The 18,454-nt window shown below is 41.1% G+C and overlaps 1 protein-coding gene across 1 annotated transcript in view; it reads left to right on the plus strand.

The window, feature by feature from the left end:
* The window catches only part of ZRANB1 (zinc finger RANBP2-type containing 1), a 41,622-nt gene that overhangs the window by 10,309 nt on the left and 12,859 nt on the right, over positions 1-18,454 (plus strand). Inside the window, exons 2-6 of the mRNA XM_021526357.3 lie at positions 1,492-1,589; positions 2,295-3,145; positions 13,698-13,885; positions 15,416-15,569; positions 17,882-17,953. Of these exons, the coding sequence (XP_021382032.2) occupies positions 2,332-3,145; positions 13,698-13,885; positions 15,416-15,569; positions 17,882-17,953 (1,228 nt within the window). The 5' untranslated portion in view covers positions 1,492-1,589; positions 2,295-2,331. The remainder of the gene's footprint in view (positions 1-1,491; positions 1,590-2,294; positions 3,146-13,697; positions 13,886-15,415; positions 15,570-17,881; positions 17,954-18,454) is intronic.

Below are 18,454 nucleotides of genomic sequence, written 5' to 3' on the forward strand. Positions count from 1 at the left end.
TCCTCCTGCCTTCTCTGTTCTGAAAACCCTGTTCAACTCTCCCATGTTTCTAACTACAAAACATTAATTCCTAAAAAAACTCTATTTCTAGACAGAAGAAGCTTAATAAGAAAGTAATAAAAAATCTTATTTTTAGAATTGGGGAAAAAGCTTTGACCAAATGGAATAGATAAAACTGGTGTCTAATGTATTAATATCAGAGGTGCTTTGGCAAAGTAGAGAAACCTTTTTTCCTTAAAATTTGCAAAAAGTCTTCCTTCCGAAGTCACTATCAGTAAAATCAAATGAACTTTGTATTCTCCTATATATATGTATACGTTTTTCACTTATTTTGTCACAGATATGGGGTCCCTGATCTGATCCAGTTCCTTTTTTCCCCATTATAAAAGGGCATGGACATCTGTCAGGAGTGGTGGAGGGGAAGCAGCAGGAAATCTGATTGCCTTTTCAGCACGTTCCCCAGTGTGACACAGTTTTATAATGTAGAGGTGGGAGTGAAGTGCTCTGCAGGCTGTTCAAACCAGTACTATGGAACCTGAGCTTTATGAGAGAGCTTTCTGTGTTCCTGATTGCTCCTGAGCTTTCATGCAGCATAAATATGGATTGCTATGGAAAAGGATAGTGCTGCCCTCTCCTCTGTCCTGGCCATGCGATAGCCCCTCATTCATGCAGCCACCTGATCTGCTGAATAGATCACTTGAGCTCCTGGAAAAAACCCGTGTTCAGTGCTGGAGTCCTCAGGAGGAGATAGTAGGAGTAAGGCTGACAAATTTAAGTACAAGTTTCAGCTATGTCTTGATAGAGCGAGGTGTGTGTGAAGGTATTTCAGTGAAGATTGTACTAACTCAAAAAAACCTGGCTAATTGGGGAACATGTATTAACTGATTTTTGAGTTGATGTGTCTAGTTTTGAATTTAATCCTGTTGTGCAGCTTGTGAGTTTTAGTTTCCTAGGCTCTGGGTGGTTTTGTTAGCTGAGAGAGTTTCAATATGATAAATAAGAAGTGTCAGTCAAGTTATGTGACAATTTGTATTTAATCAGTTTTGCCTTTTTAAAACTAGCACTTTTTTGAGTTTTGTTGAATTTTACACTCTGGGTAGCTGTTCTGGGGTAAGGGAGGAAATGCTGTGTACGTTTGTCTGTTTGTCCTTTATCCACCTGCCTCACCCTTTCCCTCTATTATGCTCTCTACACAAAGCTTTTTCTGCCTTTCCCATCCAGAATTTCAGAGTAAGAGCGTTCATGGAAGTTTTGGTGTGAACTTTTTGCTTGGATCTACTTTTACTTCAGCAGATTGACCACTTGTCTGGCCACTGTTTTTTTTATAAATACTGGTTTATTTTAACCAGTCTCTCGTGGCCTTAGCAGGTCGTGACTGGGTTTAACCAAGTAAATTGGGATTAGAATAGGTGTGGCATTTAATAATTAACTTTCTGGTTACTCAGGTCCAGTAGGAAACCTATAATGAGTCTGTTTTCATTTTGTTTACAGGAATAGTTATCTGCTTAGTCTCATCCTTCCTATTCAGCAATCTGAAGAAAAGGTCTGAGCCAGCATGAAGACAGAATCCCCTCTTCATTAGAGAAAAAGTGAGTTGGAATTGTGTTGAAATCTGAATTTGTAGCATGAAAATCCTATCTTAGTCTGCCAACACACAGAGCTTGTGCTTGCTTTCAAGTGGCATTTTCACTTTGTAATACTTCTGATATGGGTGATGTCCAGTCAAGACATAGTCTTGCTTAAGCACATTTCTAAAATTTTCAAACTGTAAATATTTTATGTAAATTCCAACACCCTCCTTTTCTGAAAGAACTGCTTACTCACCGTGTAACTGCCCACCTGATACACTCTGTACTTCCAAGTCTTGTGAGGTCTATTACAGGACCTGGACTTTGTGTTGATATGGAGTTTTATTTTTAAAATTTAATATTTATAACTTGCTTCTGTAGCTGTATTGGTAATTTCTCCAGTATTCTCAGTGCTTAATGGGTATTCTGAATTTGTTTGGAAGTCTCTATGCAAATTTGAAGAGTTTCAGAAATGCAGGACTGAGTTTTTTTCTCATTTTTGCACTGGTAAATCCCGAAATCTGCGTGTAAAATTCCGGTAAGTCAAGTCTAACCCTTTTCATAGTGATTTTACTCTGCTTAGGTGTTGTAATAATATCAAATAAAAAAGACTGCCCGTTAGGCCAGCCTGATTTTTATATCCACAGGGTTAAATCTCATTCATTTGTTGTTTTGAGCAGCTCCTTTGCTGGCACCGTGTACTGATGGTGTGTTCTGACTCCTCAGCTTTCTGCTCGCCGCAGTTCATTTCAAGGAGTGCACGATGACAGAGCGTGGAATTAAATGGGCCTGTGAGTATTGTACATATGAGAATTGGCCTTCTGCAATCAAGTGCACCATGTGTCGTGCCCAGAGACCCAGTGGAACAATTATCACAGAAGATCCTTTCAAAAGTGGTTCCAGTGATATCGGGAGGGACTGGGATCCTACAAGCACCGAAGGAGGGAGCAGTCCTTTGATCTGCCCGGATTCCAGTGCGAGACCAAGGGTTAAATCATCCTACAGTATGGAAAGTGCAAATAAGTGGTCGTGCCACATGTGCACGTACTTGAACTGGCCAAGAGCTATAAGGTGTACCCAGTGCTTGTCTCAGCGCAGGACCAGGAGTCCCACGGAGTCTCCTCAGTCTTCAGGCTCCGGCTCCAGACCGGTCCCTTTTTCCGTGGATCCCTGTGAGGAATACAATGACAGAAATAAACTCAACACAAGGGCTCAGCACTGGACTTGTTCTGTTTGTACATATGAAAACTGGGCCAAGGCCAGGAAATGTGTTGTATGTGACCACCCCAGACCCAACAACATTGAAGCAATAGAACTGGCAGACACAGAAGAGGCTTCTTCCATCATAAACGAGCAAGACAGGGCTCGGTGGAGAGGCAGCTGTAGTAGTGGTAATAGCCAAAGAAGATCTCCACCAACAACCAAACGTGAATCTGATGTGAAAATGGACTTCCAAAGAATTGAATTGGCTGGAGCTGTTGGCAGCAAGGAGGAGCTTGAAGTTGACTTCAAAAAACTAAAGCAAATAAAAAATAGAATGAAAAAGACTGACTGGCTGTTCCTAAATGCTTGTGTGGGTAAGTTGTTTACTGCTACCTTCTGCTCTTGTGCTGGTGGTTAAATATTTTGGGAAAATGAAGAATTAGAACAGAAACTTGGCATTTGATTTCAAACCAGCTTTTTTTATCTCTGCATTTCCATTTAAAAAAGTAAGCCAAATGTAGAGGTTCCTGAAATAGCACCTGCTGAGAGAGGCTGTGAAGTTCATCCATAATCTGAACAGGGTTAGACGTGTCTCTCAAGTGCACTTGGACTTTTTTGACCTTTTGTAGAAATGGATATTCTTGTAAACAAATCCTGTTGTTCCATGTAATTGTCAAAAGGTGGAAAAATTACAAAGCAAATCTACAGAACACAAGTACATAGAGTACTGTAAAAAATGCCATTAATGGATACTTAAAATTATTCTTCTTTTTGCTATGGCAAGACATGCTCTGTGGAGTCAGCAGCTGCAGCTTGGGAGTATTTGTAAACAGTGTAGAGCTTGCAACAGTACAAGATGCTCTGTCAGATGTTAAAAATAACACCAAAATATGTAGCTCCAAGAAACTGCATGTGTAATACTGACCTTGAAAGTAATAATGTTGTATTAATACACATACTGTGTTGTAAATGTTTACAGGCTTTCTGAAAGTATTTTTGTAGTCAGCTGCTTCAAAAAACATTAAAATACCAATTTTGTTTTGTATTTTAGTGCTTTCCTAAGGAAATGCTGGATAATTCTCGCAGTGCTGTTAAAGAACAGAGCCATGTGAGAGCAGGGTTTTCTTCAGTTCTTGACCTTGTGAGTTAACTTCTGTGCTGTAGCTTCCCAGAAGCAGATATCGTGTGCCCCAGCATACGAGCAGGTTCAACACTTGAAATATGCAACTATTTTTAGAGTAAAACACTTCATTTGAAACTCTGGCTCTACTAGTATGTCTCATGCTGTTCCTTAATGTTTCACAAAGTCACTTCATGGTTGTTGTAATCAAAAAGCTAATTAGTGGAGCTGCTTTGTTTAACATATTTGATCAGGTGTAAATGTTTTTGTGGGTATGCTGTGTTTGGTTTTTCTGAGCTAATAAATATTCTAGTTTATTTTTGAGTTGTGTGAGTAGTTAGACATGCACAATTGCTTTTGGAAAGAGATGTCTCAGTATTTCCTGATACCTCCAGTTCCTTACAACATTTTTGCCTTCTGAAATGAAGCAGCTGAAATTCTGTGTGGTATTTTTTAAGTTACTGAGTATCAAGGGTCAGTTGTTGGAGGTTGTTCCTCTGCCTTACAAGGGTATTTTTCTTGCATTCTGATAACAATTGTATTAAAAAATAGGCTATTTTTCCCCTTTGGTTTTGACTATTCTAATCTTACTTAAAATATTTCAACCTTTCTGATTTGACCTGTGTGGGAAGGGTTGTATTTATATTTAAGAATGTGGGTCTGCAAGTATTTAATGTTGCTTGTGACTATACAGTTGTACATAAAACCCAAAACCATGTTCATTGCAGTTTTGTAATGCAATAATGATTTGGTTTGAAGGGATCTTGGTGAGAAAAGCAGAATGCAGGTGGAATTATGTGCTGATTGTTACTGCTGCCTGCTGAAAGCTTTCATGGATTTCTTTCTCTAAGTTTAACACCTCCTGTACTCCTGGGGGAGAGGGATGATGGGGTCACAGGAATCAGCAAAGCTGTTAATTATCTCTCCTTCATCTCAGAATTTCATTTTGCATATTGCAGATACCATTTTCCCCCAAAATACTCCTTGTAATAGGAATAACGTTAGGAAGATTGATGGAGGTTGCATGGACTCTCTTGTGCTTGTCTCTGGTTGTTGTGTAGTGTATCTGTTGTAGAAAAATACACCAGTTTAGCCAGTAATCATTAGAGCAGTAAGCTAAGTTTCTGCTTGTGATCGTAGTGAGAGATACTTAAACCAGTTTAACTGTCTACTGAATATTTTTGCCCAAAGCATCTGTTTTTGCCATTGAAATCAAGTGGGTCACTGTTACTTAGTGAGTTCTTTTTGTTTGCCAGCTGGAAGTCTTGGGAGGTTTTAGCTGAGTTGAACACTTGTCAGTCCTTAGCCAAGCAAAATTATAAAATAGGACAAGTTCATGTTAAATTCCAAGTAAATTTATGAACATTGATGGCCAAGAGTTCATGCATCTGACAGATGGTGCCTAACAAGGATTTGGGGGCTTCACTGAAACCTCCAAGTTTAAGCTCAGTCAGTTGTGGAGGGTCCATTTGCTTTGAATCCATCTTTTGTAGGAGAGATGTTAAAAAGTTAACTTCTAAAGTAAACCCCAAAGTTAAAAATAAAGATTAAAGGAGTAGGAGGAATTCTTGGCAGAGTGGTTATTTTCTTTTCTCTTAGAAGATATTATCTGTTAGAAGGTACCAAGGAAAATGTCTGATACTTTAGGACAGCTGTTTGGTTGAACTCCCTCTTCACATCTCAACTCCAGTACAAAATTCTTTTTACTAGATTTTAAATTTAATGTAAAGTTTCATTAAAAAAACATGTATCAGACTATTTTTTTCCACATCTGTTTTTTTTAGCTGAAACATGGAGAGATGTGTATAAAGTAGATTTAAGAAGGTGTGTGTATATTTGTTTTTTCTGTGAGTGTATTTTTTTTTGTTGTTGTTCTGTTGGAGGCATCCATTAATGCTTTTCCCACCTTGGTAAGTAAGTGCCTTGTCATCAAGGCTTCTATTCCTTGCAAATCCAGGCTGGACAGAATGTGATGAGTGCAACTGCTGCCTTTAAGCATGAATAGTTTCCTTGATGGAGAGTATTCCTTCCAAATCAGAAGGATTAGTGGTATTCCCCCATTCAAACTCTGCCAGCAAATGTACTTGAATGTTGCTTTTTTTATTGATCTGGTTTTTTCAGAGTGAGTGTATCTGTTGGGTGATTCTTTCTTGGAAAGTTGAGATTTTAAACTGATTCATGTGGTTAAAATTTATTAAAATCCTAGCAGAAACTGGAGTAAGTGTGGCTTACTGGCTTCCTCCAAATGCCAGTTTAAATTACAAAGAGCAACTACAAATGGTTTCTGCAATGATACCAATGTTTTCTACCATAGTGGCCTAGAACAAGATTAATGTCGAGTCCAAGATGACTCATTTATTAGGGGAGGGAACTGATGTGTACTTAAATTAAACTTTTATTGCCTTTTCTATAGCTTATTGTACCTATGGCAGAGACTGCCAGGCAGTCCTGGTTCCTGTGGGACTTGCAGAATGGCATGTGTAACAATCAGGAGTTACTGGTGGCCTGGTGAAGCTGGTTCCAGCTGGCTGTGGATTTAAGGAGTACAAATGGATGAGCATGGCTGTGCCTGTAAAACCTCTCTGGCATCCAGAGTTTGCTTGGGTGTCACCCTGGAGCTTCCCATCTCCTGGCACTTCAGGGCTGCATTTGACAGTGGTGCTGGCAGAGTGCATTTGCTGCAGGGCACTGCTGGGGATTCTTGAGTTGTGAGTGCAGCTCCTGAGCTTGAACTGCTAGATTAAAAATAAACTGCATTTCTTCTTTTCCTTTCTCCTCCACCTGCTTATCACCTGCTGCAAGAGTGTGTTCTTCTCTTGGTTCAGGTCAGTAAGGTGGGTGTTGCTGTCGTGGGCCAGAGCTCCCTGTGGGGATGGTGCCTCCCGAATCAAGTAGGCACACATTCTTCTTAGCTCTGTGAAAGAAACCACTTAGAGTGTGTTTCTTAAACAAATCCAAAATATTTAGAGCAATCTGTGATGAATCTTGTTTTGCAGTACATCCTTAAAAGGACTGTAAGTTCATTCCTAGTATTCCTACATATGTCTGCTTAGCTTTTCCTTTGTCAACTGTTTTATCTCTCCTACAGGGATTTTTTTTTTATGCCATTAGAGTTTTGAATTAGTGCCAGATATGTTACCCAGGCCTTCAGAAGCCCTGTGGGCAAGGAGAGTCTCCCTGGCCAGACGTTGGCATGGAGTTGGCTGGGCTGTGTCCCAGGCTGCCCTGCAGCTCTGGGAACATGGAGGCACCTCCTGCTCTGTCCTGCAGAGCCTCTGGCTCTTCTCTGAGTATTTATAAAGGCAGCCTGAAGGAACTGGACTGACATGAGCAAGGTGCTTTCAGCTGGCACTGCCACCCAGAGTTGTCCCAGGTGCCCCTTACTGTCCTCCTGGGTGTTTGAAAATGAAGCTGGATTAGGGGATGTTTATGTGAGGGCTGTGGGGATTTTGTTTCTTTTTGCTGGTGTAGTAAGTTCAGACTGACTTCTTCATCCCATCCGGGGTACAGCTGAGCCTTGATGTTTCTGTTTATGCTGTGCTGGGGAGTGGAAAGTGTGTGGGTGGGAACAGGCTGCTGGAGGCCAGGAGAGGCTGTGCACCTCTCCTTGCTGCTGTCAGGCTGGGCTGGAGCTGTTCAGGGAAGTGCAGCATGGATTACTCACTGCCAGGTGATGCCCTGCCACGCTGGCCCTGCCTGGGCACTCAGACGGTGCCTTTGGGGATGGGTGGGGGGAAGATTTCCTGGTGAGTCCCTGGTGTGATTTGTACAGCCCAGCCTCCTTCCCTGTTCCTGGGACAGTGGGAAACGTGACTTGGCTGCTGTGCCAGGCAGCAGTGATGTAAGATCACAACTCTCACCTGGCTGGGAGAGCTCTGTGGATTGTCATCTGTGCCTTGTACATCCGGCCTGTCATAAATGCTTTACATTTGTGTGTGTATATCTTTGAGACTAAGGAGAACTCTGCCTGCAGGAAATCGTAACTCCTTTTACTTTGGTCTCTTGACTACTTTTCTTAAACACTGTGATAGTTTATGCTACAAATAATTGAACAAATGATCAAGTTAAAACCAGTTATTTCAATTTCCCTTAGAAACACTGATGGTTAACTTTAATAATTGACTTAAATGATTTTCCACTCTAGCCTCCCTTTGGGGTAAAACCCTGCAAGTAACAAGGGGTGTGGATGCCTCTACAGATTGGAGAGGGAGAAGGACGTCTTTAAGCAGTTGTTCTTACATCTGTGCTGCTTTGTCTTGTAATGGTATATTCAAAACATACTACATGGATTGTATGTAGGGAGAAGAGCTGTTTGCATGGAACAAAGAATAACCAATAGTTATGCTCTCTTGCATTGGATGGCTTGAGGTTTAAGGAATATGTCTTCTTGGAACTATTTACTTCTTTTTTTTTTAGCTGATGCAAGTTGCTGAGCTTGATGAATCAAAAAAACCTTATTATACAGAGGTTTCTGTCTCTGTCATTACCTGGAGAGTGGCTTGCTGTTGATTGTGTACTAATACTGACAAGGGAGGCCCTGGAAATCAAGAGAGAGATGGAGCAGAAGGGTGTGTAAAAGGCCCATAAAGGTTTTTCAGACAACCCCTCTTTTTTATAAATTGATGTGTCACATTTGCTTGCAAAGCAGTTTGTCCTTCAGGAGAAATTCTTCTCTGGCTGAAATTGTGAGTCACTTACTATCATTAAACTTCATTTATGGCCACCTGATGTGCCCCTGGTGAAGAGCAGGAGGAGCCTGAGGGCTGACTCAGCTCCAGAGAATGCCACAGGTCCTCAGCAGTCTGTGTTAGAGGAGGAGAGATTCTTAACAGGTGTCAGAATGAGGTTTTAGTGGGTCAGTTGATCAGCCTGTCTCTTGCTGGCACTTAAACCAATTTTAGGATTAGTCCTTAGATGAGTAAAAGAGAGCATGTATGTGACAGACCACTTGCAGTTGTATCTGTGGCAGAAGAGAAGCAGCACAGGGCTCTGTCTCTGATCTGCTTTATATTACAGCAGGAGCTGTCTCCACTTCTGACTTCTAAAATGTCTGACTTGGTTGGTTGAGCAATTTGCCTTCTCTTGCCAAGCAGTTCAAGGCATTGTCCCATCCAGGAGGCACAACGACCACCTTAAATGAAGTGCTTCCTTTTGCAGTCTGCTCAGATGAAGAACACGGTTATTGGAGGCTCTGCTGCCTCCTTGAATCCCAGAAATCCCTAATCCCAGGTTGTTCTTGGATAGCCATGACTGCAGCAGTCTGCTGAAAGAATTTGCTTACTTCATTTGCAGCTTGTGCCTGCCAGTGCTCCACAACTATCAGAAAGATGCTGAAGTAAATAAAGGCTGTGCTGTAGTATTTTCTTTGGGAACTTTTCTATCTGGCTGTTCTGAAGCCACTGGAAAAGTGCACTAAGGGAAAGCAGGACTTGGTTTTCTAGTAATGCTTGTAAGCCTATCTTGAATATTTTCCAAGTTTATATAACTGCATTAAACCCTATAAATATTTACATGTTCTAAAAGAATAAACTTAATAGCACCTTAAGCTGAAATAGTTTGGTTTAAGCAGCTAATTCTGGCGTATTTAATACGAGGATAATATTGACATCTAATAAAGAAGGAAGTTGTAAAAGTTGTAGGAGGATGAAGATGGTAAGAGTTGTAATTGGGTGATTAATATGTTTTAAAATTTAGTCTTTTGAAATACCCTTTTAAATTTCTATCATCTAATGTATACTAAAATTGCAAATGTCTGATCTGTGCTGTTCATACCAGGCAGGGCTTTACTAGAAAAAGAAAGAAACTTTGGCTCCTGGTGCTGTGAAAGTCTTCCAATGAGAGGAAATGCCTGAATTGCAAAATGGGAGCACAGTTGAACCAGTAAATGCAGAATTCTGACTTGTGTTTTCTCATGACTTGGGTGCAGCACTTGGCATTCTGTCCTCTCCCTTAGGAAATCAGACTATAGTCAGAGATTTTATATTAGGCCAAGCAGAATTTTTTAGGGGTACACAAAGACTGGTGTATTCAGGGGTAACAGCAAAGGGACATTTCTGGAGTCCACTTTAAAGGAAGGCTGTGGTTGTGTGGATCAGGAGCAGGCACTGAGTCACTGGGATGTGTTTGCATTTGTGTTGCTCTTGAAGCCTCAGGGCTGTGCCCTCACAAGGGTTTGAGCTCCTGGAGGCTCCTGAGTGTTCTGGGAACAATCTTCAGGCAAGTGCCACTCTTCCTTTTGACATTTTACCAGTCTGGGGAATGCAGTGGGTGTCAGTGGGGAATAATCCAACTGGCACAGGACACAATTCAGTCTGCTTGTGTAAGTAATGAGGCACTTCTGTGTTGTGAAATGCAAGGAATTATAACATCAGTAAATATTTCTGTAGTATTTCTCATAAACAGTGGGGGTTTAAAGCTCTGTTTAAATAGACTTAATGAATTGGAGGCTCTGGCTCATCCCACAGAAATCACAGCCTTTGTAGGAATGTGCCTCCTATTGTCAATATGAGCATATTCATGTCTCATTTTAGTATGGTGATACTGAATTTCAGAATTGCAGGCGTGGTTCATGCAGGCAAATTCACCTCATCGTTTTGGGGCAAGATTTGTGTTTTCTGGTTCATATTTCTGACAGTCTGCCTGTTACCATATATTTTGTGCCCACTGCTGCCTTGGATTGTATGGACTGGCACTGTAAGCAGGGTGGCACGTGATGGGCTGTCAGGAATTTCCCTCTTCCTCTGAAGTGGCTACAGTGAAGTAGAAATTTGGTAGAACAGGTAAAGGGAAATATTAACTTCTTGCTGTGGCTCAGAGGGGCCAAGGAGGCTTGTAATGCCCATGTAATATCAGCCCTGCAGTAGTGAGTTGGACTAGACAAACAAAAACTTAATGGTGATTCCTAAAGAGTAATGCTTACCTATTTTGATTAAAGAACAGAGGATGAACAGATTGTATCCATGCATAGAGTCACATTGCCATCTCTCCATGAGCTGTAGCTGTGCTGGTTTGTGTCATGCAGCACACCAACCCTATACCTAAAATACTACTAAAAATACATTTCCTTTTTTATTTTTTTAAAATGAGGCCTATAAAACATACTCAGTCTGCCTGGTTTGGATGTATTACTTGATCTTTAGCTTAAACCTCATCAGCAAAGTTTAGAAATGTACTTTTTAACTGACAGCTTATATAACAATTTTAGTAATTCTAGGACATGGGGCTTTTAGGAATGTCAAGTATTGCAAGACGTGGGAATAAACTTCCAGAACTGGCAGTGCTGCACAGAGCACATGTCACTGATTTGGATCCTTATTGCAGCTTGTAGTAGTTAGTGCTTGAAAAAGGCATTGCCAAACCTCACGTGACCACCTCAGCATCAGCCTTAGATCTCAGTTGTTGCTGAGGTTTGATGAAGAGTGGGATGATAATAAGCAGCTGAGGGTGGGGGACTGGAAGAACAATTAAAATGATGAATTTCCAGTAGTAGGCTCTAGTAAAATGTACTGTTTGACAGGATGGCTGGAATGTGATTTGGGTCTGATCATCTATCACCAAAAGATCATTTTAGGGATATTTGTTTGACCTTTGAAATCAGTTATGGGTATTTGGATTCTCAGAGTGGCCAGCTACCAGTTATGGGTGGTCTTTGGTGTGTTTATCTTGGGGGATGTGGTGGAAGGGGCAGATGTGGTAACAGGAGTCTCCCTCCTGTCAGTAGGAGTGGTTAAAATACAAAAAGGGTTGATGTGCCTTTTAGTCTTTAAGAAGGTGCTTCTCCTAAATTAATGTAATAATAAAAAAATAGTATCATAAGATAGTAGAGAACTTGCTCTTCTATCAAATTTCTTCTTTCCTCATATTCTTGGGTTTGCCAAAGATGTGGTATAACTTGTTTTAAGAGGGCAGGTCATGAGAAATTTGATTTGTTGTCTGGATTCATATACAAATCTACACAAACACACAAAATACCAGTTTGGAGTATTTGGTTGGAATGATCATTGCAACAGCCATGAGGAATTGCTTGCATGGAAATAAAGTTCTACACTTAGCATTTCTGACTCCTACAGAGCAAGAACTAAAACTGGACAGACAAAACTCATCAGGGGAGAATACACGGGCAGGCACTGAATGAGACAGTAGTGCTGGAGAGGAACAGGAATGTCTTCCTTACAGGAGACAGACACATGCAACACAAAACTACAAAATCCTGTCTGTATGGCTTTCCTTCTGCCCTGGCCTGTTAGGACTTTGGAATGAGTGGGTAGATACTGTATGACTAAAGTCTGCAGTTGAATTGTTGTTTTGGAACTTCTCTGCTTCAGACCACTGTTGAATAATCAAACCATTATCTGTGTACACTTACACAGCACAGCTGATAACTTTGTAGAGAAATGTCTTGCACTGATAATCCATTTCCCCCCCCCCACCGTGTTTCTTCTGAAAGCTTTGTAATCTCAGCATTGAAAATTATACTTTTTTGGTTGAGCTAAGAATGCTTTTCTAAATCCTGGATTAACCAGCAAGCCAGTAGTTGGTGTGCTTCTCTGCCAGCAGCCATTTCAGTTTGTTGTGTTGGAGTGTTTTTAATTTTGGTAGGGGATTTTTACTCGTTTGGGCTGAGGGGGTGGGAAGTGTTGTGGTTTTTTCCTTTTTTAATTTAATTTCAAGTCCTGAGTGGGAGTGATTGTCCTGATTGGATCTGATGACCTTTCCTGTTCATCAGCTTTTGTGTCTTGGTGAGCATATGAAGTGAAGGATGGAGTTGGGTCTCAATCTCCAGCCTCCACTCAGCTGCTGACTCTCAGGAGCTGGGAAGGAGGTTTAGCTGCAGAAAATAGGGACAGGGTTTTCTCATTTGTCATCTGTGCTCTTCTCTGCTTGAGCTGCTGCAACAGGGGCTGCTTCTCAGGAGTGAGATTCTATTTACTGCTCCAGTAAAGATGGCTTTAGGGACACTACTCTGTTTTCTCAGTTCAGCACTGTGCTGTTCTCTCGTGGACCATGTACCTAAAATAGAATATATTTGAAGGAATTTCTAAATTTAGGAAGTCTTATGTTGGATCCTGTTAGCAGCTCCACATCTTACTGGTGGTGTATTCTGATAATTGCAGCTAAGGAATACATTCAGCATGATTGGTCTTGATAGGAAGCATGATACATAATTCAAAGATTGCCAGGGACTCTGGAAGACATTGGGGTCATTCATTGTTCCTTTCATCTTGCTTTAGAAGATACACACAGGGTATTTAATTTCTCTTTAATTCAGTTTTAATAGAGTATCCTGAGTGAAACTCTCGTGCTCCATTAGTAGCAGAGATGGTAAGCTGAAGAGAAAAATTTATGCTTCGTACCATTTGTACTGTTAGGAAAAAGTAAAACTTCTAGTCCAAAAACCTTTTTAATAGATCCTATTTCTGTGATCTGGTAATTTGTGATAAAATAATCAAACTAATCTTTGTATTGTGAAGAAATTACTTTTTCTCTGGTCAAATGAAATGCTCATGTGTATGTTACTGCTGCTGTTTCATCATGGGTCCACTTCTGAGCTGGCTTTTGGTCTCTTACACTTTCCAGCTTACCAGTGTGGGTAATAGAAATGGTCTGAGAGATGAGGTAAGTGTAAATATTTTGTAGTCTTCTGCCTAAAATAATAAAAAATTGGCGACTTTCTTGCTATGCAGCTGATCATCGTCTTTGTGGCCTGTAACAGAACAGCTACAGGTGAGCTGTGAAATGAAGTGGCTTGTTCCAGAACAGCTCCCTCGCTGTCTAAAGTGAGCTGTGTGCTGTTTCTGTGCCCTCAGGAGTCGTGGAAGGTGATTTAGCTGCTGTGGAAGCCTACAAGTCGTCTGGAGGGGACATTGCCCGGCAGCTGACGGCGGACGAGGTGCGGCTGCTGAACCGCCCGTCTGCCTTCGACGTGGGCTACACCCTCGTGCACCTGGCCATCCGCTTCCAGAGGCAGGACATGCTGGCCATCCTCCTCACCGAGGTGAGCTCCCCTGGCCCTTGCAGGGCTGGAACAGCACTTCAGGTAACTGCACCCCCGTGTGCAGCCAGTGGCATGCAGCTCGGATTTGTGGTGCTGGTAGAATATACGTGAATCGCTGCCTTGCGCATTGGATTTCTCCTCGAGAAGTGAGTTTGCATTAAGAGACTCCCTTGTGATGGCCCTGAGCATGTTCAGTTTTCTCATTAATGAGCAGTCTTGGCACACGTTGTGACTTTACTGGCAGTGGAAGTGAGCTATTGTGAGGCTTCCTGTGCTCTGGGTGAGGGAGAGGAAATGCTCTCAAAGCAGTGCACTGACATCAATGACAGTGTAGTTTATTCCGAGTTTGTTAATGAGTAAGTCTACCTGGGCTGGCTTTCCTGGCTTTTGTGGGAGCTTCTCTTGCAGAGAGAGACAGATTTCTTGCTTTGCAAGACGGCTGCATTTTTTCCCTATTCCTTGCCCATTTTATAGGCTGACTGGCTCCTCTGTTTTGTTCTTCCTCCACGTTCCATTGTGTCACCTCACTTCTGGTGACCACTGCTGTTCTCTGTCTTTGCCCTGTAAATAGTTCTGCTACCTTTCTTTTTGTCTGTTTTCTTCAACTCAAACTTTTGGTTCCTATCCTGATCAGAGCGAGCTTTTTATTCTGCCTCCTTCCCTGGTGCTTAGTGCAATTCTGAAAGCTGCTGTTTGCCTACAAAGCACATAAAGATGATGGAATGCTCAGTGTTGAATAATTAAAAAGAGTCGATGAAGCAAGACAAATGTAGCTAAAGCCTTGAGTATATATTTATATACGACTAATATCAGTAGCTTTGTACTGCTTACATAACTCTGTGGATGGAGTTGCATGCTTTAAAACTAGTTAATTTACTGAAATACTGTCTTAGGGATTTTTGTGTTTGGTGTTGTTTCAGTGCCTAGGAACACTGACTCGTCATTTCTGGAAGTGCTTAGTAGTGCTTGAGCCCCAGTGATAATTTGATAATTTCCTTCTCTAGGGTATGAATGAGTGAAAATGTGGGTCTTAAAGGTGTTCTTTTAATATGCATCTGGTATCATCCCTGTGCCACTTGTCTTTCATCATTCAATGGGTTTCTGCTGTCAGTGATGACTAGAACTGGAGAAACTATCTTAGCTTCATTGTTTTTGGGAAGATTGTAGGAAACTGTCTTGTGCAGTGCTAATAAAGTTTCTTTGACTCTAGACTTGACTTATGCATGAGATTTGAGATTGCTGTTCTTATGAACTCTTACCTATTTTTTCCCTCTTTTTCAGCTGGGACTGCTCACCTGTTAATTCACTTCTTCAATTTAAAGATGTTTTCTAACCAGATCTATGTTATCAGTTCCATGACAAATGAGGCATTTCATTAAGAGTCACTAAACTTTAGATCTTTCAGGGTGCCACTGTTTACAGTTCTCTTGCATTCCTTGCTAACCAAATACTTTCAGCTGGTGGTCATCCCTCCCAAACCTTTATACTGAATGGGATAATCCTGAGTGCAGTAACTGTGTTGTTTTACAGGTATCCCAACATGCAGCCAAGTGCATTCCTGCCATGGTGTGTCCAGAGGTCACGGAGCAAATCCGCCGTGAAATTGCTGCATCTCTCCATCAGCGCAAGGGAGACTTTGCTTGCTATTTTCTGACTGACCTTGTGACGTTTACCTTGCCTGCAGGTAGCTACAAAACCCTTCTTCCTGCTCAAGATTTTACTGCTCGGCCACCAGTTGGAAATTATGTATTTTGACTTTCTGGTGGTGATGTGTGTGTATAGGTTTTATTCATTAAGAGCCTTGTTAATTATTTTGTTAAGAGTTTTATTTATTAAGACCTATTTTATTAGGTCAGATTTAGTAGGTGAATTTGATTACTCAGTATTTGCACACTTCAATCCATACATTGTTCCTGTGAACTGAGCATCTGTTGTCCTACTTAGACATGAAGAAATGGAAGAAAAGTGGTATGTTCTAAGAAAAGGCTGTATTTAAAGTGCAGGTTGAAGCTCAGACATTTCTGGTCCATGATGTGACTTTTCACTTGGCTATTTTAGCTTTCAGTCCTTTCTGTTGAGGCCCAGAGCTGTTCCTTTTACCTAGTTGTGGCAGTAGCACTTTTTGAATACTTTTGAGGTGTTCTGAGATCAAGAGAATGCTTACCTATTAACAAAGAGCTATTAAAAGACTTTTAATCTTCAAAAGCTGTTTCCTTTTATAGAAATTCTACCACTAGTCAGAAATCATGCAGCTGCAAACTGTGCCAATCAGCAGATCTGTTTGTCTTTTTTATAAAACATTGCAAGAATTCTATTTGGAACCCCTTTGGTGGAGTGTTACCACATCTCTACAAAATTTTGGATAATATTTACCACTTGTGCACCTGACTGAGGTGCTGTATTCAGTTGTTCTCTATATGAGAGGCACATGGGGTGGGTGTATGGGCTGTCTGGGAGACTAAAATTTCATTTTTAGGGGAGAGAGGGGAAAGGGACCACAAGGATTTCATAACATATGAGAAATGTTCTCTCCAGAGCTTAAGAATTTGTTTAGTATTTTCAAGAGAGACATCTTAAAGTACTCTGCAGCTTTTTGACTCATGTAATAGCCTTTAATAATTAAAAAATAAAGCTGTTCAAAAGCTTTTGTGCATCAAGACTTTCCACTTTCCTCACACTTTGCCAGCTGCACATCTTCTGCCGTTTGGCTCCAGAGAGCATTTCCAAGGATAGAAGTATAAATCACACAGTCCTGGTCAGATATTACCTGAACAATGTAGTTTAGGAACTAGTTTCCACTGGACCTTCCAAATAAACAGATTGGAGCCTCCTGAAAAGCCAATGCTTGGATGTTAGAGAGCAAAGCTTTTACATTGATTGCAGGTCACTGCAAGCAATTTTAGCTTAAAAAGCCCAAATCAATCACACACAAAAAAAAAAAAAAAAAAAAAAAGACCACCCCACATCACCCTGCCTTCACCAGGCATTAATGTGCTTCAGTAGTAACTCATGTGCCTAAATGTGGACTTAAAAGCCCTGGGGTATTGGACATCTGAGTAGGACTGGCAGCTACTACACTGCAATTAAGAGAGATCTTTATGTCCTTGAAATACCACTTAGGCCCCAGTCCTTATCCCCTAAAGTGCCTGAAGGGGTGCTGGATGTTCCTGTTCCTATTTTATTTACTGCCTTAACTTTCACATGTTCAAATTTCATAATTGTGCTGAAACCAGCAAAGTTTAACTGGTTGCTGCTCTGCCTGGAAACCCTTTACTGCTTATCCTCTGTTGGAATGCAGGCCAGGAGCAAATATTTACTGTGTGGCACATGCTGAGTTTTAGAATGTGTGACAGTGTTTGTTTTTTAAATGATACAGCAGTCACAAAAGAGTTCTGTCCATTATACAATTTTCAACCTTTTTTTTTCTCCTTCTCTTTTATGAGGTAGTTGCAAATTCTGTCTGTAATGCTCTTGGAGCAGTTGTCAATACTGGCATTTTCATGGCATAGCTCAACAGTTTTCCCATTTAGTTCTCAGAACTATTTCATTGAAGCCTGAAAGACATCACAAAGGAAGGGCATGTTCTGGAGAAAAACACATTCCTTGGCAAACTGTACCTGTCCATTGGGATAGACTGCAGAGGAGAAGCCATTCCAGATGGGTGGGAAACCATTGCTTAGGATTGAAGCTGTGCTAAAATACAATAGGATTGAAAGTAAAAATACTCTTTTTTAATATTTCTCACCTCTAAGTGGTTGTTCTCCACTTTCTCCTTCAGAGACATCCAGTTGTACCCTATCCATGCTGTGATGATCCTTTCTGCATCAAAGGTGTGGCAGTGAGGCTGAGATGCAAACCTGCCTCAGCAGCTTTCCAGAGGAGGTGTTAGGGCTGATAGGGCAAAAGCTCTTGTGTGAGTTCTCCTGAGCAGCAGCTGGTGATGTCTCTTTTACAGTAACATTAAGTGACTCTTGTATTTGCTTTCTATTTTTCCAGACATTGAAGATTTACCACCCACAGTCCAGGAAAAATTGTTTGATGAAGTACTTGACAGAGATGTTCAGAAAGGTAAATGCACTGAGAACAGCTGGGATCACTCCTGGCTTTTTATTAGAGAATGTGTCTCTTACTGAAAATAAACTACATGTGTCTCTAGATACGTGGCTCTGTCCATGAATGTGTTTTAAATAGAGATTGGATGCTTTCAACTGGATCTGCATCCTGCTGGAAGGGGTCTTGAAGACTTTCTAGACCAGGTTGCTCCAATCCAGCAACTTGCAGAATGTGGCAGCCACAGCTTCTCTGGCAGCCAGTGCCAGGGCTCATCACTCTCACAGGGAACAACTTCTTTCCAAAATCCCATCTTACCCTGCTCTGTGGCAGTGGGATGCCATCCCCCTTGTCCTGTCACTACATGCCCATGTAAAATTATTTTAACATTTCCAGTCTATTTATGAGGCAGAGGGAAAATGGAGTTTGTAGAAATCGTGTTTGCAGAGCTTTTAAAAAACCTTGAAAAGTCAGTTTTGAGTCACAAGCTTTTTAAGGAAAACTGGAAAAAAATCATTT

Source organism: Lonchura striata, chromosome 7 (assembly GCF_046129695.1).
Source record: "Lonchura striata isolate bLonStr1 chromosome 7, bLonStr1.mat, whole genome shotgun sequence".
Taxonomy (NCBI): Eukaryota; Metazoa; Chordata; class Aves; order Passeriformes; family Estrildidae; genus Lonchura; species Lonchura striata.